A 22,742-nucleotide genomic window follows, 5' to 3' on the forward strand; every position below is an offset into this window, starting at 1 on the left:
TCGAGGTAGGTCTGAGGGGTTTGGTCATGGGAGTGGTTCAAAGACTAGGGAGCCCAGTAGACAGCCTGTCCAAAGTTCGTTGCCCACAGTTAGGTCCAGAGATGCCCGTGAACAGAAACCTACTGCTACGGTGGTTTGCTATCACTGCCATCAAGAGGGCCACATTAAGCCTGAATGTCCAAACAGGAAGCCCAAGCACTCCAGCCATTGCTGTGTCCCGAGACGGGAAGAGGGTGACACAGGGTTGGTGGGGAGGCTTCAGACTGAACCAGTTGTAGTTAATGGGAAGAGGGCTATTGCCCTGTTGGACACTGCAAGCACCCAGACATTAGTGCAGCCCCGCGTAGTAGAAAAAAGAGACTATTTACCGGATGAAAAACTGAGGGTCTCTTGTGTAAATGGGGATGAGCATGAGTACCCGGTAGCTGAAATCTACCTGGAGGTCAGAGGCCAGACTTATCAAATGACGGTGGGGGTGGTTGAGAGACTGAGCCATTCTGTGGTCATTGGCCAAGACCTCCCTGTCCTGCTTGAGCTAGTGCAAACAAGCCGACCCATCAGCATGGTAGTGACGAGGGCCCAGAGCCGGGCACCGGGTCCTGAAGAGCCTGCTGATGAGCCTGAGTCCACTAGCCTGTCAGAGCTGCCATTTGCCGAGGAGGACATCACTCCTCCTGCCAGAGTAAAATGCAGGAAGACCCGCAGGCAGCGCAGACAGGATAGGTTAGTGGGGACATTGCAGAGATCTGAGGAGCCACCGGTTAACCAACCAGACGATGAGTGGGTGAAGGGGGAAGATAATTTTGAGCAGCTGCAGAGAGAGGATCCCACTCTGCAGAAAGCTTTCGAGAAGGTCACCCACATTGATGATGTCCAGACAGAAGTCCCTTCCGCTTTGTCTGGGGAGGGATATGTTTTGAGAGACGGAAGGTTATATCACCAGCCAGGGGAAGGCAGGACTGAGCAGTTAGTGGTTCCCAAACAGCTCAGGGAACAGGTGCTAGCTTTGGGTCACAAAATCCCTTGGGCAGGTCATCTGAGCAACACCAAGAGCCATGAGAGAATTGCAGCCAGGTTCTATTGGCCAGGGCTCTACAGTGACGTCTTAAATTACTGTAAGACCTGTCCAGAATGCCAGTTGACCAGTCGCAGAAAGACTAGCCCTTATCCCCTTCAACCACTTCCTGTCATCGAGGTGCCGTTTACCCGTATTGCTATGGACATTGTAGGTCCCCTGGAGAGAACACAGACAGGCTACCGGTACATTCTGGTAGTCTGTGACTATGCTACGCGTTACCCAGAGGCCTTCCCTCTGCGCAAGGTAACAGCTCGCCCCATAGCACAGGCATTGTTGCAACTCTTCTCCAGGGTGGGCATCCCACAGGAAGTCCTTACGGACCAGGGCACAGCTTTCCTATCAAAAACAATGAAACAGGTTTATAGTTTGCTGGGTATTAAGGGAATAAGAACCACTCCATACCACCCTCAGTCCGATGGCCTGGTAGAGCGTTACAACCAGACGCTTAAAAGCATGTTGAGAAAGTTTGTGGCAGCCAATGGGAAAGACTGGGACCGCTGGCTGCCCTTCTTACTTTTTGCCTACCGTGAGGTCCCCCAGGCCTCCACGGGTTTTTCACCCTTTGAGCTGCTTTATGGCCGACAGGTTCGTGGTCCCTTGGACGTCCTGAGAGAAGCCTGGGAGGGACCCAGGTCTCCCAAGACTCACAGCATCTTGGCTCATGTGCTGAAGATGAGAGACAAGATGGAGGAGATGGCAGAGCTGGTACGAGCGAACCTGGGGCAGGCCCAGACTCACCAGAAGTCCTGGTACGACAAGGCAGCCAGGCAGAGGAGTCTCCAACCAGGGCAGAAGGTTCTGCTTCTTCTGCCCACCACTGAGAACAAGCTGCTTGCCAGGTGGCAGGGGCCGTACAAGGTGGTGCGGAAGATGGGTCCAGCCACCTACGAGATTGATCTTCCTGGGAAGAGAAAACCCAGGCAAACCTTCCATATTAATCTCCTGAAGGAGTGGCATGAGAGGCAACCGGAGTTGCAACTCAGTATGCTGGCAGTGGCAGAGGGGGAGGAGAGTCCGGAGCAGTTCTTCCCCATCAGCCAGCAGTCAACCACCCTAGACCTGTCGCACCTGACTCCTCAGCAGCAGAGAGGGATGGAAGCGGTCATCCCTGCAGGTCTCTTCCAGGAGAGACCGGGCTTCACAACAGTGGTCGAGCATTCCATCCCTCTGAAAGACACAACTCCGGTGCGGCAGCGGATGTACCGGGTCCCTGAGCGTCTCCTGCCATGCCTCAAGGCGGAGGTGGAGGAGATGCTGGCCTTGGGGGTGATCGAGAAATCGTCTAGTGAGTGGAGCAACCCAGTAGTGCTGGTGCCCAAGAAAGATGGCACCATGCGCTTTTGTATCGACTTTCGAAAAGTGAACGCACAGTCCCACTTTGATGCTTACCCTATGCCGAGGCTGGAAGACTTAATTGAGCGCCTGGGTAAAGCATCATTTATCACCACCTTGGACTTGTGCAAAGGGTACTGGCAAGTACCCCTGACTAAGGAGGCCAGGCCCTACACAGCCTTTCGTACCCCTCAGGGGCTGTTTCAGTTCCAGGTAATGCCCTTTGGTCTGCAGGGGGCACCGGCCACTTTTCAGAGACTGATGGACATTGTGTTGGCTGGTACCGACTCTTTTGCCGCAGCCTACCTAGATGACATTGTGGTGTACAGTGCAACCTGGGAGGACCACCTCTGTCATCTAGGTGAGGTGTTTCAGCGCATCCAGAAGGCGGGCTTGACCATCCACCCACAGAAGTGTTCCCTGGCGAAGGAGGAGGTGCGGTACCTTGGCCATGTTCTGGGCCGAGGAGTGATTCGGCCGCAGCAAGAGAAGGTTCAGGCGGTACTGGACTGCCCGCGGCCCCAGACCAAGAAGGATGTCCGGTCGTTCCTGGGCCTAGTGGGGTGGTACCGCCGGTTTGTGCCGGACTGTGCACGGCGAGCGGCACCATTGTCAGACTTGACCCGGAAGTCGGGATCCTCCAAGGTCCAGTGGGGGGAGAAGCAAGAGCAGGCGTTCCTGGACCTGAAAGAGGCGCTCTGCAAAGACCCAGTGCTCCAGAGTCCTGATTTTGGACAACACTTCACTGTCCAGACTGATGCCTCCGGTGTTGGTCTTGGGGCAGTGCTGCTCCAAGGAGAGGGTGACAACAAGAAGCCTGTGGCCTACATCAGTCGCAAACTGTTTCCTCGAGAGACCAGGTATGCAACGGTTGAGCTTGAGTGTTTGGCAGTGAAGTGGGCTCTGGACACTTTAAAATATTACCTCCTAGGTAGAGACTTTTCTTTGGAGACTGACCACCGCGCCTTGCAGTGGTTGGGCCGCATGAAGGACTCCAATGCTCGTGTCACCCGCTGGTTCTTGGCATTGCAGCCGTATCGTTTTACGGTGCGGTACCGGGCGGGAAAGGAGAATACCGTGGCAGACTTCTTGTCTCGCCACCCAGTTGGCGAGACTCCAGAGGGGTAGGGAAATGTGAGAAGGTGAGCACCCTCCTTCTCACGGTCTCCCACGAGGGACGCGTTTTGATGGCCTGTGAGGCAGCGTCGAACACTTAAAATTAAAAAGACGTTTCGGACTTTGTAGCGCATATACGCGCTGACGCGTGTGTGCGCACACGCACACACACACACACACACTCCCAAGCACACGGAGAAATGGACTCTATCGTCAGTTTATGTATATGCAAATGCTTGGTGACATGTTTGGCGTGGCGTACGCCATGGACGCTTCGGCGCTGAAAGTTCAGCCCGCTGCGTCGCTCACCTTCCACAACCACAACTCACCCGTATCAGTTTTCTCCCCGGTTTAGCATCCAGGCGTGTAGTGAGGTACCCACTACTCGTCCACCTCTTCATTTCAGTTTGTAAAGACTCTGGTTTTTCATACACTCATAATCACCTGCACTCCCGGTCCAGCTCCACTGCTCCTCTGCGGAAGCGCGCGCCGCTGCAGGGGCGGACTTTATTGGGCCCAGGGCAAGGGGGCACGGCCCATTGCACTCAGGGGGTTTTTATTTTTCTATGGTATTGGCTATGTGGTGTTTGTATAAAATTATTGTGTGGTGTGTACATATTTGGTGTGTGGGTAAATTAACTTGTGCATTATTTATTTGTTTGTATCCATTTATTATGATTATAGTATTGTATGGACCATTATGTTTATTGGTAATCCCCTCAATAATGGTTTGGACCATTTGGGCTCTACAAGCAGCCCTATTTAAAGGAGCCTCATTTTGCACTTGTTGTTCCTTGGGAGAACTAGTATGTGCTGTTGTGAGAGTTGGTTATCGGTGTTCAGTTCCTGCATTATTCCTGCATTTTGTCTGCCTGTGAAAACCTTGTGTTCTGGGAGATTAAAAGGATTTTTCCTGGCACCTGACGCTTTGCTGCCTCCTGTTTTTCAACCTCTTCCACCTGAATCCGGTCTTGCCGAGATCCCGTTATTCGGGGAGACCACTCTGGTCCCTCACAGCTTACAAGGCAAAAAATAAATAAATAAATAAGTGTCAAACATTTCTGCAGAGTTCACTTTTTGTTTTCTCTGTTAAATATCTTACTCTTCATTTTGACTTGTTCTGTTTTGTTTTATTTGCAGAATTGCATCGTTATCAACAACTTTTCTCTGTGTCAGGCCTCCTCTAGTGGAAAAGAAGAATTTGAATCTCAGTGGGATTTACGTGATTAGGTAAAAGTATAAATAAAAGTCTAATGAGGATGTTTGTGAATCCTGCTAAGAAGATAAGCCCCGTCATTATGATAAACACAGTGACAGAAAGCACATAATTCAGTGACTGTTTTGCAAGTGTGCAAATTACGTTTTTTTTCCGCACTTATTTGTTGCCTTTTAGCTGAATTACAGTAAAAACATCTTGAGTGTGCAGACCAGTAGACACTCCTGTTAGCAGAGAGCAGATTTATCCAACACTCCCAGATTAAAATTTCAAAAGCAGTGATTTACATCCACCTCTTTACTGTGCAGTTGCTTGCTTGTGTTTCGTGCATGTTATTTGCATGTGCATGACTGTTTTGTGCACCTTTTTTTTTTGTGGCTTACTCACAAATGGTCTCCCTCCATGAATGTAACTGTGCTTGATGGTCAGCAGCAGCAGCAGCAGCAGCAGTTGTCTCTGCTTTACTCAGCTCTTAATTAGCCAGAATTAAGAAGTATTTCTCGAGCCATTGAAGAGTCCATTTCCTTTGAAACCAGAGCATAATAAACCTTAAGTAATTACCCCAACTCATGACTATTAACTCGCAAACCGCCAGCTTCCCTTGACAACATCCTCCTCAGTGTTGCGTGGTTAAAAGGCCATTGCTGCTTCCCAGCTATTTACATCCCATCTGGCAGCCTGCGAGGGTAAAACGCAGGCTGTGCTCATTCCTAAAGACAAAAGAGGAAGAAGAAGAAGAAGAAGAAGACGAAGTGTAAAATGAACTCTTTCACTCTTTCCCAACTTAGCCCACAGAACTTGTGTTTTCTTCCCTCCAAATAAGTTACAAAAGGGCTTCTTCTCCCTTTTCTCTTACTGTCTTTCTTTCTTTATTTTTCTTTCTTTCTTTATTTTTTTTTTCTTTTTTAATCCACACACTCATTTGCATGCGGCGAGGCCGACGAGGGGGGTCTGAATGTATAATCTTCTGCGTTTAGTAGCCTGTAATCCCGACGTCTTTCTGTGATGTGATTTTCTCCTCTTGGTCCCCCATGAACAATTAACTTGTAATCTCCACAAACATACATTCTGTCGCTGCGGAGATGAGACGGAGAAACACCCAAGGGACGCGGCGGGACAAACTGCTCTGCGCTCCCCGAGACGGATCGCTTTCTAGCCGCGACGGGGAACAATTCAGCTGGGCTCCATTAGGCTGCAGCCCAGTCCCTCATTTCATCCTCGTTTGCTGCTTCTTAACATTTGCTGTGAGCTGCTCGGAAATGTTAAATAAATGCCGTCTGACCATGTGTGTGTGTGTGTGTGTGTGTGTGTGTGTCTTAGCTCGTTATTAGTTGATGTTGATGGTGCAAACCCCGGGGCCTGAACAGGTGGAGAGATGAGAGGGGGAAACATAAAAGCACGAGCTGATAATAAAAATCGGGTTTGAATATCGATTTCAGTTAGTTTTAAAGTTGGATGAATGACGTGTGGTTGCAGAAACTCGTCCTCTGTGATTCCAAAATATTAATTTTAATAATCAGACAAAAAAAATAAATCCTAAAAGTGCTTTATGTATCAACAGAAAAATTCAAAATCAGTTAGAACAATTTGAAAGAGAGAATCATCAGAGTTTCGTCATCTAACTTAGTTTTGTTTATGATAAACGTATTTGTCCATTTTCTTGCTAAAATCTGTTGTATTTAATTTCATTTTCTCCTTGTAATTCAAATAAGCTGGTAAACGTGCAACCAGCTTAAAAGTGAAGCCTGTAAAAATCAACGTTGACTGTCGTGTTTTTCTTCCCCCACTGAGGCCTCGTTTTAGTGTATTAGAATATTACACAAAATACATCATTTAAATTAACACTTAAATGCTGAAAAGTGGCTAAAATCAAAGACTTGGTGAGAGGAAGGTCTGATTTTATCTGGAAATAAAACGAGTTTGTGTATTTTGGGGGACTCTGAGCTATCAACGCACAGCCCTTAAAGAAACAAGTGAATAATCATAATAATAATCATAATAATAATGTGAAGGTTTTATCCAAAATATCTTTCAGGGTGTTCAGCACAGAGTCGACATGATAAATATTGTTTTTGATGTTTCAGGTGTCTAAAAAAAGAGGGGAAGACAGTGTATGTGAGCCATAATTTCAGTTTTATTGAAATTTCATCCAGGGACGCTGGGCAATAATAAATATTTCATCAGTCATCAACAATGTACAAAAATAAAGACACGGGGTCTCTGGGCATAAACAAATTCAGTTCAGAAAAAAAACATCCATGCTTTGATAATTATTATACCATCATGCAAAGAAAAAAGAAAGGAAAACACAAATAAAAGTCGAAGCATAAATGGACAAACAATGAGCCACGAAATAAATCTAAAAACTTAGATTTGAAAACAAATTTCCGCGGTGGCAGAAACATTTTAGCCAAACACATAAAGGTCATTATTTTCATATAGAGCTCAAGTTTAAAATCCTTGGTACAAGGCACAGAGAGCATTCTTCGTTTTCACAAAATGACGCGTGATGTAAAACAAAAAATCTGTAAAATTAAAGCAAAATGTTCATGCAGCCTCCTTCACCTTCCACATCGCGATGTGAGACTAAAACTCAGTCAGACACAAGAGGGTCGTGGCTTCTTGTTGCATGACACACAACTTTCTCTTTTTACCTTCAACTGGCAAAATCATCAGTCTTTATAAGTCCTTGTTACAAGGAGGAAAATGACACTTTTTTTCTCATACGCCAAACAAGAAAACAGACAAAACAACAACATGCACCAGTGAGGCCAAATCCACCCTCATGCCCTCAATTCTCTATTTACAAACATCTCAACATCTCTCTCAGTCTCTGCGTGTCTGTCATCATTTCATCGCGTCCTTGCCCTCCACTGTCAGTCTCGTGAGGCCGGTGGAGGTGACGGGGATGTGTGGAGGAGGAGGCACCTGGCAGATGGTGCAGGGGCACGGCAGTCCGGCCCAGTGCTGGAAACCGGAGCCCAGCTGCAGGGCCGGGGGCGCAGCCGGGGAGCCCTTCATCAGGGAGTGGGGCGCACGGATAGATGTGAGCCCCGGCAGCGCGCTGGACAGTGTGGAGGACGTGGAAGAAGTCAGCGCGCTCCCGAGGAGAGGATGCACCTGGTGCGCGGCGGCGGCGGCGGCCGCGGCAGCGGCTGCAGCGGCGGGGCCCCCGGAGTGTCCGCCGGTGGTGTGCGCCACGGTGCCGCAGTGGAAAGCTGAGTGCTGTCCTCCGTAAATCTCCCCCACCAGCCGCTTCATCTCGTCCAAGGAGCTGGTGAGCATCAGGATGTAGTTCCTGGCGAGAAGCAGCGTGGCGATCTTGGACAACTTCCGCACCGAGGGCCCATGCGCGTAGGGCATCACCTCGCGCAGGCCGTCCATGGCCAGGTTGAGGTCGTGCATGCGCTTCCGCTCCCGGCCGTTAATCTTTAGACGGAGGTGATACATTTCCTCCTCGGTGACTTGCTTCTTCATTTTGAACTTGTTGCTGTTGGCCTCTCTGCTGCTCCCGACAGACGTTGACTTGGCGTCTCCAGACCGCAGGTGCTCACTGCCGCCGCCGCCACTCATCTTCTGGCGCTGCTGCTCGCCGCCCTGCGTGGATGAGGACACCGAGGAGCCGACGTGGTGGTGGTGGTGGTGATTGTGATGCTGGTGGTGGTCTCGGAGAAACATGCCGTCCATGTCCGGGGAAGAGGCTCTGCTGCTCGGGCTGGAGTCTGAATTCATTTTATGGGTTCGCCTCGGAGGTTGCTGGGTAGGAGGTCGCTGCTGGCTTCCCCTGTCTCTCTCTCTCTCTCTCTCTCTCTCTCCCTCTCTCTCTGTCTGTCTCTCCTCCTCTCTCACTTTCTCCTCTCTCTCTCTCTCTCCTGATGTTGTGTGAAGCCCTCCTGTCCCACGCTTCTGTCCTTCTTATCACATCGGCGACCACTTTGCCTCTGCCGACTTTCCCCTCTCTCTCCCTCTCTCTGTGTGTGCCTCTGTATCTCTGCGGCGAGGAGGACACTGATAGTGGGTATTTATACATGCGGACAGACAAAAGCGGCTTTCCTATTCATAACGCCTCGTTAGGAGGATGACGTGCCGGTTAGAAAGGGGGCGGTGTGCTTTGACTGTCCCAGTGACCGCGGTGCGCATCCATTCACTGCCATTGTCAGGACCCTGTCGGGGGGCACAGCGCGCCTCTCCTCTGCTTCTGTCCTCCTCTTCTTCTCCTCTCCTCCTCTCATCCCCTTGCAGTGCATCTCCTGGGACGAGCTGCTCGGCGTTTTTGCATGCGGTGTACAAATCTAACATCGTGAAAAAAGCTTCGTCAAATTTCCCTCCATGAGGAAGAGGAAGAGGAGGAGGAGGAGGAGAGACCGGGCAGCATGCGCTCAAACCCTCCTCGGCCCCCCTCACATGTCGCTATTCGCTTTGCACAGGGTTGTTCACTATCGGACAGTCACATTTTAACACCACAGTGTGCGCGGTTTGGGCCGGTGGTTGCCTGAGGGAATGAGGAAGAATGGGAAGGGAAATTGCTTTCCCATTGAGCGGCTCCCGCTGCCGCAGGGGTGCGTGGCCTCCGCTGGGACAGAAGTAACAAGCCCGCTCCGACACTCAGCGCTCTGCTGGCCATATGGCAGCATGTGGGCGTCAGAGTTTACCTTCAGAAAACTTCTCATCGCTTCCTCTTTTCCCCTACTGAAAGATCATTGTTCATGTTGTTATTATCATTATTATTATTATTATTATTATTACTGTTGTTGCAGCAGCACATTTTGGAGCCGTTTCTCTCTTTAAACAATTTTATTCCCCAAAAAATAAAATAAGAAAATACTTTAAACTATTTTGCTTAACAATAATCAGCACTTAATTGTTTAAAATTTTAGCTTAGACAACAATTCAGTTCAAAATACTTTTTTTTGGTTGTTTTTTGTTTTTTCTAAAAAAAAACAAAAAAAACAAAAGCTGACACAAACACAAAAATGATTCATTCACGCACATAAAATTAAAAGAAAGACAGAAAATAAGGAGGAGTGTCACAAATACCAGACTAGAAATGTATTTAAGAAATTCAATAAACTATTTAAAATCAACCAGAAGCTGCTTCTCCAACAATTTCTGACATTAACCCAAAGCGTTTAAATATCCTCCAACACGTTTTATTGATTAAACAAGTGGTCAAACAGCTCCCTAAAGGTGTCGTCCCATTGATATATTGGAAGAATGCATTAAATTGAGTCAGTATTGTCTATATTGAGCTGCTGAGAGCTGCTCTCTCCACTCTGAAGAGTCTACTCCAGATCCGTTTTGTGGAGGTGGAGTGGACGAACAGGCCACCAACAATAACATGTGGAAGTAACTGAAGCACTCGTCCCTCCGACCACCGCCTCAGCATCCCTCCATCCATCCATCTGTCTGTCCTCCCATCCATCCGTCTGCACACCCACCCACCCACCTAGCACTTCAAACCGGGGATAAAAAAAAAGGTCTGTCTCAAACTCCTCTCAGTGCTCTATCCTTCGCCGATGAGATCCCCCTGGTAGAACAGTAAAAATGTGTATTCACGGCCTCATTGTTGGCCCAGCAAAAGAGCCCTTCTCATAAAGGTGCTGCCAATGCAAAGAAAAGCGCTGGTCGGCTTTGCTCTCTCTTGGTGGCATTTGAAAGTGTAAAGCTTTGAATACCAATTGCTTGAACTGGACATATGTGAATCCGCTGTAAGCCTACTAATCCTGTCCCCAAGTGTTTCTTTGTGTGCGGGGCAGCCTCGCACACCCAAGAGAAAGTGTTCCTAATCCGGCCAATGTGGAGAAATGTGTGAATGAGAGGGACAGAGGAGAGCTCAGAGGAGGAGTGTGTGTGTGTGTGTGTGTGTGAGCATGTGTGTGTGTGTGTGTGTGAGCATGTGTGTGTGAGCATGTGTGTGTGTGTGTGTGTGTGTTGTGTCAGGTATAAATTTGTGCAGGAACACATGCGTTTGAATGGGTTCCTTTTGCTTTATATATGTATTTTGGGGTTGTTTTTCAGTGTGTGTGTGTGTCCATCTGAGGCCCACACCACCAGGACACTGGTCTAAATGGAGGCAGTTATTCACCGTCCTCCACACTACTGTCTCAGCAGGTCGTCCCTAATGTGCTCTTTTCACCGCATAAGCTCCTCGCTTTCCTTTTATTCCCGAGTTCCTATGTTGTTGTTGATTTTTTTATTCCTCCTCTCTCTGTCTCTCTCTCTCTCTCTCTCTGTCTCTCTCTCTCTCTCTCTCTCTCGCTCTCGTTTACCTTCGTCTCTCCTGCTTCTGCCTCTGTTTGCGTCTCCTCTCACTTTTAGTCTTTTCCGTCTGCCCTCTCATATGGGCTTTTGGGGCAGTAAAAGGACAGTTAGTTGCATGGCCAGTTTGACCCCGTGTTAGTGTCAGTTTTTATGTCATGACTGGGACGTCTTAAGTGTCTTATGATTAAGCTCTCGTCAAACTTGCATGTTAATAGTTGTTGCTGTTTGCTATTTGCGTGTTTGAATGCCAGGTTTGTCAGGTCGAGATTGATTATGAAGCACAGAAGGTGTGCAAAGTGCTTTACAGCGATTAAAGCCAAAGATGAACACAAATATATAAGATAAAGATAAATGTCGGTCGTGGTCTCATTCTTAAGACATCGGAGCTACAACTGGCAGGCCTGTTGTTCTGCTGAGTTACAGTGTGATCATTTTAATGAGAGTTGGAAAACAAATGTTTAGTAAATGCTGATGTGACTCCTAAAATCAACTGTCCATATGAAATACTGTGTGCCTCAAGGCTGCACAGACCTTTTCACACTCTTTCTAACTCCTTCATGTTCCTTTAACTATCTGTTTCTAACAAACTCGTGTCAAGGAGGCAAAAGTGTTTGGCAAATGTTTCTTAACGTGTCTCTCTTCTGTCTCACAAGACTGACGAAAAGCTGAAGACCTTTTATTTTGTCTCTAATATTTGCTCACTCTCACACTGTCTGATCCGCAGCTTCACTGTTTTGGTTCAGAGTCACAGATCTCACACTCGTAGAGTCCTTTTTCGGCCTCAGCGGGCGGATGTTTAAAAATTAAAAATGTTTAAAGAGAAAAAAAAAAAAGAAAACAGCAGCGGACAGACACAGTTAGTGACAGTTAGTTTATGAGCAGAGTGCAGCATTTAGCAGCTGAAGAGCCACATATTTCACTCAAGAGTTGGTAAAGATCAAAAACAGATTTGAAAGACGGTTTATGTCAGTCAGTGTCAAATAAATAACAGGACTTTCAAGACCCAACATAAGTGGACATTTTGAGCAAAAGGCCTATTCAGTTAAGGTTTAAATACATCAGAAATACTCTCCAGGATGAACCAATCGCCTCTCAGGCTTTCCCTCCTGGGTGGGCCAGGTCACTAAAACCCCCTCTAATAAGCTCAGGGCAGTAAACAGTCAGTCAGTAGTATGGAAAGACAGTATTTGGCGGCGGCTGTCTGACTGTGACCAGATAGAACCAACTTAACATCTCCGAGCTGAAAGGAGTGCGATGCTCAGCAGGACACAATACAAGACACGAGGTCAAGGTCGCAGCCGAAAGTGTCAAGGGTGCTTTAAAAACTGCAACATCATCTGCTGCAATTTCACACACACCTCAGAACTAAAAATTCACAGAAATACGCTTTGATTGGGACAGTTTAACCGTCTGTCGGCGAAATTATTTAATTCAAGCGTCTTCTTCCTGCTAAATGGAATTTTATTGTGTTGACGATTTGTCTTCGCCATATTTGCGTGATCTCACTGAATATAGCACTTCATTAAACTTTATACAGTATTTCGCATGTTTTTGTTCTGAAGGTTTTGCCATTGATGCTTTTTAGTCCGAAAGAAAATATGTTGTTGTGATCGCTTTCCTGTGCTGGTAAACCGTCACTCGACCTCTCAGACTTTTCTTTAACTCCTTGCGGAGGTCATGACCCACAGGCTGACAACCAGTGACCTTTTTAACTTTTACAGTGTTTTACAGTGCAACAGGAAGTGAAATCTAGTTTTCATTTTGAGAAATACTGACACTAGCAACACTTTTGCTGTGTGATTGTCTTTACTATATTTTCATTATTAGTTCACTGTTATAATATACAGAACCCAGGCTTGTTAGGCTTGTTATGGTGTGTTAAAGGTCCACTGAGCAGGATTTAGTGGCAAGCCAAGGCCCTCCTTTGAGCCAGCGTGTGGTTTGTCCCTTCTGAGCTTCTGTAGAAAGATGTCGTTGAGACATGGTGAACTCTATGGACCTGCTTCCTCTGTGGAGAAAGTCTCTTTCTAAGGTCACAAAAAACACAGCAGCTGTCGGTTTCAAGTGATTTTACACTCATAAAATGTAACTGTGAAAACTACATGCCATTTCTGCTTGCCTCAAACAAACTACAAACAAATTTGTTCCGCTCACGCACAGACTAATGAGAAACCTTCTGTTACAGCTGGAAAAGCTTCACCTGAAGCAAACGGGAGTGAAAACCAAAAATGTGTCAAGTCTTGCCCTAAAGGAGGAGAAGAATTTGATTTAAATCACCTCACAGAGAGTGATTTAAATCCAGTGCAAATCCAAATGAAAACAGATACTTTGCTTCTAAATAACCGGAAGGCAGTTTATTCAAACCACCACAAGGCCACAAGACTCGCTCCGCATGTTGAACTAAACAAACAAATTACAGTGAATTTGTAAACATTTCTGGACCAAACCAACCAATCTGGCAAAGTAGAAGTTTGACGAAACTTGAAGAAACGTTCTTGAGGAAAATGATGGTTGTTGTTGTTTTTTGATACTGCAGTCAAGACTCAAGAACTTTGTGTGATGCCTTGCTGTTATCACATTCAACAGACTCAGGTTCAAAACGGACATGAAGGAGGCTGTGCAGGAAGCAGATCGGCAAGAGTCAATCAATACAAAACCTGAGTCGTGAAAACACAAAAAGTGTTGGTTTGTGTGAAAAGCGTGGAGGGAAGGAGAACATTAACACATCGTTCGTGCTATAGCTAAGCTCAAGTATATCAATGCAGCACAATATATCAAGTCGAACATTATTAAAAATATAAAAAATGCTTTTAGTGGTTTCAGCAGTAAGACTTTGCTGTGCAGTAGGAATAAGTGAGCTCTATTTGAATGGAGGTTCTGTTGTTTATTTTAGGACAACCTGGATTTTGTTTTTCCCTTCACTCTTTTACATGTTGGAGTCTTGAGCAGGCCTGCAGTGTATTATGTCAAAGTCATGTGTGACTGTTGATCTGCTCTCCTTTCATTTTGCCCATTAAAGATGCCATCAAACCACAGTTTGAAGTTTCACAAAAGAGATTTTGCAGAGGCTGAAGCATTCGAAAGGCAGATGGAAGACAGCAACACCAGAGCGAAGCCCAACAAAACCCTCCAGCCGCTGTCAAAAGTAGAGACTCGCGCTTTTCAAATGAAAGCTGAACATTTGAAAAGTAAAACAAGGAAAAAAAAAAGATGCACTGCATCTCTCATAAATGTTGAGGGTAACTTTTAAAAGCCTTATTTTTCCGTCTTAGTTATCTTTGGATGAATTCTGGGAAAAGAGAATATCAATAAGATTTCCTGTTTTGTGAATAGTAAACAAACCTTCAAATTATAGCAAGCCTTTAATTAAGGAGACGATCAAACAATTAAAAGCTCGTTAATTACAGACCTCACAACCGTCTCTGCCAACACGAATATTGAGGTCCTAATTAATATTTGTGGGGCTGTTTTGTTCTTGGAAGACATTGGCGTTAATTAGGCAAAAACAAGTCAAATTAACATTTCAGTAATGAAGAAACATACCTTCATGTTCTTATTTCTCTCTGTCAGAAGACGTTCTCATACAAATTTGGCATCTCAAAGCTTTCTGAAGCATGTTTATGATGAGTTTTATCAAACAGAAGCAATGAAGATTCCTTTTATGGATTCTTCGTCCTGATGCACGACTGCTCGAGGTGTCCGTTTCCCGACTGTCTTTCTGCAAACAGAAATGCTTCCTGCTGTGTGAAAAGTCGCTGTTTTAGTTTAATGGATCTTTGCTTCGCAAGAGCTTTGAAAAACCCACATTCAAGGCCAGATTTTTATTTTTGATGCCAATCTGATCCATCACAAATGCTTATCTATAATAGTGTATATAGTGTGTATACAAAAATCTCACCACCTCGGACATTTCTGTATTTTTGTGTTGTGTTTGTTTTTCCAGTTTGTGTCATTGTTAAATATGAAGTTACACCTACCAACACTTCTAACTACCACACTACATCTTGTTTGTTAAATACAAAAACTTCAAAAATTCAGTTTGCTTGTTTTTTTGCGTGAGTTGCATCTGCTCAAACTCTCATTTTTTTTACCCTTTTTGCTTTCACATGGATTTGCGTAGGTGAATTTTGTTACCTGTGGTCAGAACCAGGTGAGCTGTTTCCCCCCGTTTCCAGTCTTTGGGCTGAGCTAAGCTAACTGGCTGCTAGCTGGCAGGTATCAAACTGGTATCAAGCTTCTCCTAAGAGCGAGTGTCCCTGCTAAAATGTCAAACTGTTCCTTTAACCTACAGCTATCACCTCCAGCATCACCTCATCGGTCCTCCTCCTCATAAGACCCGACACAGACCCAAGCACACAAAGACACACAGGGCTACACACACCACCAGCAGCACTTAACCAGCCTCCAGCCCAGCCCACCAGCTTTTGCAACAAGGTTCTCCTTTTAACTGTCCCTTTCAGAGCGGGACAATCGGACACCTCCCATCGCCTCCTCCTTTCAGGCTGCAGCTCCAGCCTCACCCCCCTCCCACCCCTCCTCCTCCCCATACTGCTCCCTGTGTCACTTTGTGTCCGCTTCGCCCCCCTGCAATAGGTTCACATGACCAGAAAATGAAGCGGGGGGTCTCTGCAAGAGGGGAATGAAAGCGAGTGTGTTTGTGTGCGTTTGAGAGAAAGCGAGAGGAGGAGGAGAGAGATCAACATGTAGGATTTAAGCTGGTGTGAGCGGGGTTACGTGTAGAGCGAGGAGGTTCAGGATCAGGTCTGGCTTGTATGTTTGTGTGTGTGTGTGTGTGTGCATCCATCTCAGTCTTACTTTAACAGGAACATCACACACAAATACAGTACTGTCATACAAACATTTGTATGTGGGACTACACACTCCATGAGCGCGGTATCGAAGGCTGCAGGGTGTGACGCCTGGTTACTGTTAGAGAGATTATCACATCATTAACCGCTAATGAAAAACCAATTCAGACTCCTCCTGCGTTCTCTGCTCACTCTTTCTCGCTCAGATTTTTTTCCTCAACAGGGACAACATTAACATAAACTATCCATGCCTCCTCTGGGTCGTTTTTAATCAACAGCTAATTGCTAACAGAGCAGAAATAGCTGGTCAGACAGAAAAAATAGAGAGCTAAATATGAAATAAAAGGTATTTTTTGTCATGGTTGTTTACAGTAGCTGAATTTCCATCTGGACGTGGCGGAAATTTCCAGCAAAGTGTAGCACAAAAAATGTGAATTATTGAGCAATTTTATTAGAACTGAACAACATGCTGAAAAAATTGTGATTATTTTTGACAAATACTGCAGCTGATACACGGTTTTAGTATTTCACCACAGTGCTTTGTTATATTACATATAATGTCATGCTGTTTCATGTTCTAACTTCTTCGAGAAATTGCAGCTCCTTCGTTGTGGATGTTGCACTTGGCCATGTTGTGGCAATATTTAGATTAACTGTGCAGCCCCAAACCCCACAAAGATGAAAAACTGTGAAAAAATGTGCTGGAAATATGTCATTTATGTGTTTTTGACGTATTAATTTGAAGAACATTTACGTTCTTCTCAGCGCTCAGCACGATGTTTTCGTCTGCTGCCATTTTTTTATCTCTTCAGTGAAAGCAGAAGCTTCTGAGTACGTTTGGGTCGTGTGCTTCAGCTGCATCAGTTTTTGTATGTTTTATTTAGATTCTGATGATTTTCACTTTTTTTTCAATTTGTGCATAAAAAAAATAAAATCTGGGGATAAGATTAACGCTCAGGTTGGGTATATCACCAAGGTGGCTGATGGCTCCAGGTGGAGTTAAAATTAATTAAGGAATAATTAAGAACTCAACCAATATTCACAATGACCATTTAAGCTTATCATATCATTTGATCTGAGTCTGGTCAAACTGCCCAACCACGTTAGGACAAATGTTGCTGTGATTTATGATTTTGGGTTGTATGAGTAAAATTTAATTTGACCCAGTTTGCTGACATAACATCCCTGTTCCCACCATCTGCTTTTGCATTTCTGAGGTGGCTCATGACCAACAGTCAAAAGAAACTGCCTACATGTGGGGTGGCCATAATAAGCACATGAATTCATAATTAAGAGCAATAAAGGACTCTGTGTCTGCATTAAGTCACACGTTTGCAGAAAGTGGTTGCCATCGTGTTGCATCTGTTTGAAAGATCAGCACTCCTCTGACTCGAGGCCCTCTGATGGATCACCAGCAGGTCTTGTAGTACAGAGACAGCAGCGGTTCCTGTTTACTCAGATTGCTCGTCGTTGTTGCTTGTCAAAGTTGAAACCAGACCTCCTTCTCTGGGACTGGGAGGATAAATTGTCTATGAAATGAATCGCGTGCATATTTTAATGCTCTGAGAGAAAGTTTATGGTATGGAGAGAGAAAGAGACGGCGGGAGTGAAGAAACAACTTCATCAAACATATCATCCGTGTTTGAAGGCACGTGTGGCATGTGTATGTGTGTGTTTTGACTTCGCGCAGCAATAATAAAAACCACACGAGCGCAGGCCACATTTTTCAAGTTTGTTTGACGCATTTAAAATGCTAATAACCAGTTTATTATGTGCTACATCAAATGCAAATGCTCTGTTTTACGGCTGTGAAGTTTAGGCCGACGTTAGCATTTGCATATCTTATGTCTGTCTCCTTAGCATGCATGGAGGAACTGGATAGCGTGCAGACTCCCAATAAATAACATTAACAGGCACATTAGATAAACAAGCTCCACTGATGCTGCTATTAGGGAATGCACAGCCATATCCTGCTTAAATGTAGGTGTTTGACACAGCAGCATATGGTGTGCAAATTCCCCCAAATCAACCTAATGCCAGCGTTATCTGGAAATGTCAGGGAGAGCAGACGGATTGAAAAAACATCGCTTTAACGGCAGACGCTTTACGATGTTGAGAAAATGCTGTGGAGGAATTTGCCTCTTTAAGACCAACTGGCGGCTGGCGCTCCTCGTGTGTGTGTGTGTGTGTGTGTGTGTGTGGATGAGAGAAACAGCAGTTAAGACTATAGTTCAAAGTCTAATTGTAAATGAGAAACTTTGTCTGGTTTAATGGTTGGCTGCCTTTAAGATTTAATCACCGTCAGGCTCCATTCACAAAGATGTGAAGTAAACATTACAACATAAAGAAAGTCATATATTCTTGTTAAGGCATCTCTGAATATGATAGCAGCAATTCATTATGAATGTAGACGGGAGATGATGACACTTTAAGGTGGTTGGTTTAGTCATTTTGTTTTATTTTCAAGTGACTGTGTGGCATGTCGGCAGGTGTTGTCTGACGTGTCTACAACACCCTTAGAAAGTTAATAAACAGCTGAAGGGTGGCTTTATATCACCGCTGCATCGCTAAGTACTCCTATAGAGCTTTCACATTGAGAAGATGGTCCGAATGGCTGGGATGGTAACTTATGAAGCTTGTCTCAGAGGTTTACTGTAAAGAACGTGTATGTGAACACACCAGCAAGCAACTCTAAAGAGAGATAATCCATCCATCCATCCATCCATCTTCTTCCGCTTCATCCGGGACCGGGTCGCAGGGTCAGCAGCTTGAACAGGGATCCCCGGACTTCCCTCTCCCCAGACACTTCCTCCAGCTCTTCCGGGTGGACCCCAAGCCATACCCAGGCCAGCCGAGTGACATAGATCCCTCCTAGGTCTTCCTCGGGCCTCCTCCCGTTGGGGCATGCCCGGAACACCTCCCCAGGAAGGCGCCCAGGGTGGCATCAACATTCATATGCGAAGACCTGGGAACGACACTCAACACTCAAACAAGCAGAGGGCAAGTAGGTACACCAACAGGAAAGTCCTCTATAGTCGTCTATACTGCCCCACAATCAGCTCAGTAGATAGTTGTGTCTGGATCCCATGTTGATGGTTTAGCGTAGACCGATAAAACACGGCCGTAAAAGTAAGAAACTGAGAACATGGTAGATGGTAACTAAAATGCTGCACTGAATGTAAAAACATGCCTGAAACTGCCAGATTTGGTTGAAATGTCAGTCAACTAACCAAGAAAATATATATATACATATTTAAGATTCTGGTACTTCAGAGCAGGGCAGGTGGGGATCAGTACCTTCTGATACTAAGTCTTGTGTTGAATAGCATCAGAACCAAAAAGGACCGGTCTCACATCACACCACCATCACCAGGTCTTTGTGTCTCTGCTGCTGCTGCTGGTTTGCGCACACATGCAGCCATCAGCATGTTTGTTCAGATGATAAACTCAAACAATAAGCTTGTGTCTTGTGTTTTAACATGCGCGTCATTAAGGTGAAACTTAGTGACAAACTGGCATGAGCTGATGGTCACATGAAGTAGCTTTTTTGGTCTTGAACAAAATCCTGTAAAATATCTGTCCAACTCAGCCTCCACAGAATAAATGGCTGTTTTCAGCATTTCTTTGCCTTTGAAAAACATGGTCCCACGCAGAAAGATTTTGCATGAAATTAACCTGAAAGTCGGACTGACACATCAATCTTATTTCCCCTCTTGTGCGCTGTGGTGCTGTTGTGTAAACATGTAATTACAGCAGTGTTAGGATAGTCTCTCTTTAACCCAACATCGTCCTCCCTCTTCTCTTCAGACCTCCTCTCCTGCCGTCTTTGTTAAAGAGGCCACTTGCGATGAGACGCCAGCATTCGCTTGTTCCTTCATTTGCCCTCACTGCAAACCCGAGTGCCAGCTACACACCGCAAATAAATGCTGAAGTGTAGATGCTAAAGCTCTCTTTTTGTGATCCTCTCCTTCCAGCCTGCCCAGTAATCTCTCCTCCACTCTCCTCTCCTCTCCTAGCCTGCTCCTAATCCGCTCCACAGCCGTGAAAACTTTCCATGAGAGGGAGTTGACCCATTCTAATGGGTGGAGGCAGCCACCCATACATGCAGCCGCGGAGGGTCCAGCCAACACACACACACACACACACACACACACACACACACACCAGACGTCACTAAGATTGCTTGGCTTAGTCTAACTTGCCCGAGTGATACGAAGCGAGCTGGGGACACGCTGGGTGATTTAAACCCCCATTTCAACCCTTAACAACTGGTTTTCGAGGTTGAGGAGAATCTGCCCCGGCAGTCAGAGCACTTGTCTGGTGTCAGAATTATTAGTTGATCAAGTCATTGGCAAACTGATGTAATATCAATGACGTAAACCCTTAATAATCAGTTAATTGTGAGGTTAATTATGGAGGAAAAAAAAGTCAAATATTCCCCCAGTTTCAGCTTTTTTAGGATTTATGCATAAAGCTGGTTTTGAATGTTGTTGGCAGTCGAGTATAGACCGCACACATGAATAAAACTCGTGATTGTGCTGCTTATTCAGCACACGACTCTTTTAATCAGAGTCCTTAAATGTGACACAAATGTGACAGTCAGTTAAATTTCTGTGTGATGAAACAAATACATTTTTAAAGATGACCAAATTTTTCAATTAATTTTCATTCTGGATTGAAGTAGAAACAAAATTGATATTGACATTTAAAGTGGAAAATCGACATAAAGAATGATATTAGAAAAAGGTTGGATGTTCAGTGTTTTGGCTTAAGCAAAATTTAGGCGAGTTTATGCAACATTTGCTCAACAGTGTCCCCTGTGGCCACAGGTGGTAATAACACTCTCAAGTTATAAGGAGAGACTGATGTTTTTACATCTATAAAGACTTAAAAAGACTTTCCATCATGAAATTTAATTTGGCAACGTACGTGTTCGGACATGAGACTGACATAAATTGTCTTTTAACCGACCTAACCAGGTGAATGTGTGACAGGGACCGGTTAAAAAAGTTTAAAAAGTGCATTGAATTTATGCTGCTTTTTAATTACTTATAAACTCAACTTTTCACATGAGAGTGAAATAATGTGCTGTTTTCTCATTAATAACTTTACAACTGAGCTCAAAAAAATACACAACAGTTTGTTTTTGTTGTACAAATTTGCTGGGGACAACATACCCCGGGATGCTCCGACACTCACAGACACATAAAATACCCCAGCAGTCAGAGGCGGTCAGGCTGGCCACAGAGCCTTGCTACAGTCGCACTTCCAGCTTCTCTGGTCCTGCTTCAACAGATGGCCCGACAGGTCCCTGGACAGGCCTGCAAAGGTGGAGGGAGGGGAGGGCTGTGGGAGTGTGGGGAAGTCCAACGGGGACACAGTGAGGTTGTGGGGGGTTTGGCACCCTCTTAGGAGGACTGATGGGGCTGTGGGGTGAGTGAGGGAGGGAGCAGACATATGTCCACAGCCCTGGCCCCTGACGACGGACTGTCTCTGCTGGCTGCCTGGTGGCTGGCTGGCTGACTCTCGCTCTGACACTCTCTCTCTCCCTCACACACACACACACACACACACACACAGACCACAGTAACTTGTTTCAGTCACCTACACTGACTTACATTTATCCCTTGCAGACCACATCCAAAAACCAAATTTCAACTCTAAAATTTAGGGGTTTACCTCATGAGGATCAAGTTTTTGTTTAGGAGGTGGGTCCTCGTGATGTGGCTGCGTAAACAGATTTTTGTCCCCACAACACACACACACACACACACACACAAACTTGCTCCACTAAGCTTGGCAGCTCGCTGCAGTACAGCTCCTCTCCCTCTCCATCTGCATCTAAAAGACCCACGCGCCCCGACAATGAGGTGACCATGTCACTGCCTGAGCCGAAGCAGAGGGATGGAGAGAGGGAGAGGGAGAGAGATGCAAGCAGAGAGGGGAGAGGAGTGAGGGAGGGGACGAGGGAGGGACACATTAACAAGCTATAATCTCAACTGCCTTATCCATAATGCATTGTGTGGGCCAATTTACATGGTGCTGGTCCCTCTGGGAGAAAGGAGATCATCCATCACATTACTTTATTAGCTCCCTCACACTCTCACAGATGCACACATACGTGCACACACCCTCGTGCACGCAGTAGCACACACACACACACACACACATCATTATTTGTCTCTGCCTGTCCTTCTCTGTCTCCCTCTGGTTTGTGGGCCTGTTTTGTCACGGTTGTTGTTTCAAACTGCTGCTGCCTCTATAAAACAACTCCAAACCGCGTTGTGTTGTGCAGACTGTGACAAGCAGGGAAGGATTCTATTTTGTTTTTACATTTTATTTTTAAAATGCGACAGCCTCCAGTTTCGTGGAAGAGTTTAGAGCCAGAGGATTTTCAGCGAGAAATCTGGTGCTGCAGCTTTATTTTCTGAAGCTAAAGTTTGGGATTTTTTTGTGCATAAATAGATGAATAAATAAATAAATTTCACAACTGTAAATCCGCAGACTGTCTTTAATCCTTGACAGTTATTTTTTTCTTCAAATTACCATAAAATGAGAGATTTTTTTTATGGGAGAAGATGCTTACATTTTGAAACAGACACATGTTTAAGATCACCTCCCTGAATTTTGGTAAACTTTTCTTTGGTAACATGTCCACAAATGGCTGAAAGAATGTGAAAACAGCCCAGCAAAATCAGCACTGAGTATTTGTAGCAGTATTTGTAAGATTGCAAAGAAAATCCTCCTTATTCTCCTGCTTTTTTTTTTCCTGTCCAAATGTGCCCTAATGTTTGATGAAACATCGAACATGTGCACTGAACTGCAAATATCAAATGATCAAATAATCATCTGTGCATAATCGAAATGTTTATTGTCCCTCTTTGAGCGTAATTTAATTCACAAGGGTTTTTAATGCAGATTCCAGTTAAAT

At 45.4% G+C, this 22,742-nt stretch overlaps 1 protein-coding gene across 1 annotated transcript; it reads right to left on the reverse strand.

Annotated features, from left to right (window-relative positions):
* Window positions 1-7,382: 7,382 nt before the first annotated feature.
* On the reverse strand, window positions 7,383-8,551 carry olig3 (oligodendrocyte transcription factor 3). The gene has a single exon (XM_046402866.1). The coding sequence runs from the start codon at window positions 8,472-8,474 to the stop codon at window positions 7,590-7,592; it is 885 nt and encodes a 294-aa protein (XP_046258822.1). The 5' UTR covers window positions 8,475-8,551; the 3' UTR covers window positions 7,383-7,589.
* Between the last annotated feature and the right edge of the window lie 14,191 nt (window positions 8,552-22,742).

The sequence above is a fragment of the Scatophagus argus genome, chromosome 10, assembly GCF_020382885.2.
Source record: "Scatophagus argus isolate fScaArg1 chromosome 10, fScaArg1.pri, whole genome shotgun sequence".
NCBI classification, from domain to species: domain Eukaryota; kingdom Metazoa; phylum Chordata; class Actinopteri; family Scatophagidae; genus Scatophagus; species Scatophagus argus.

Coding starts and splice junctions, on each gene's coding strand:
- olig3 (XM_046402866.1), bottom strand. CDS start 8,474: ATGAATTCAGACTCCAGCCCGAGCAGCAGAGCCTCTTCCCCGGACATG.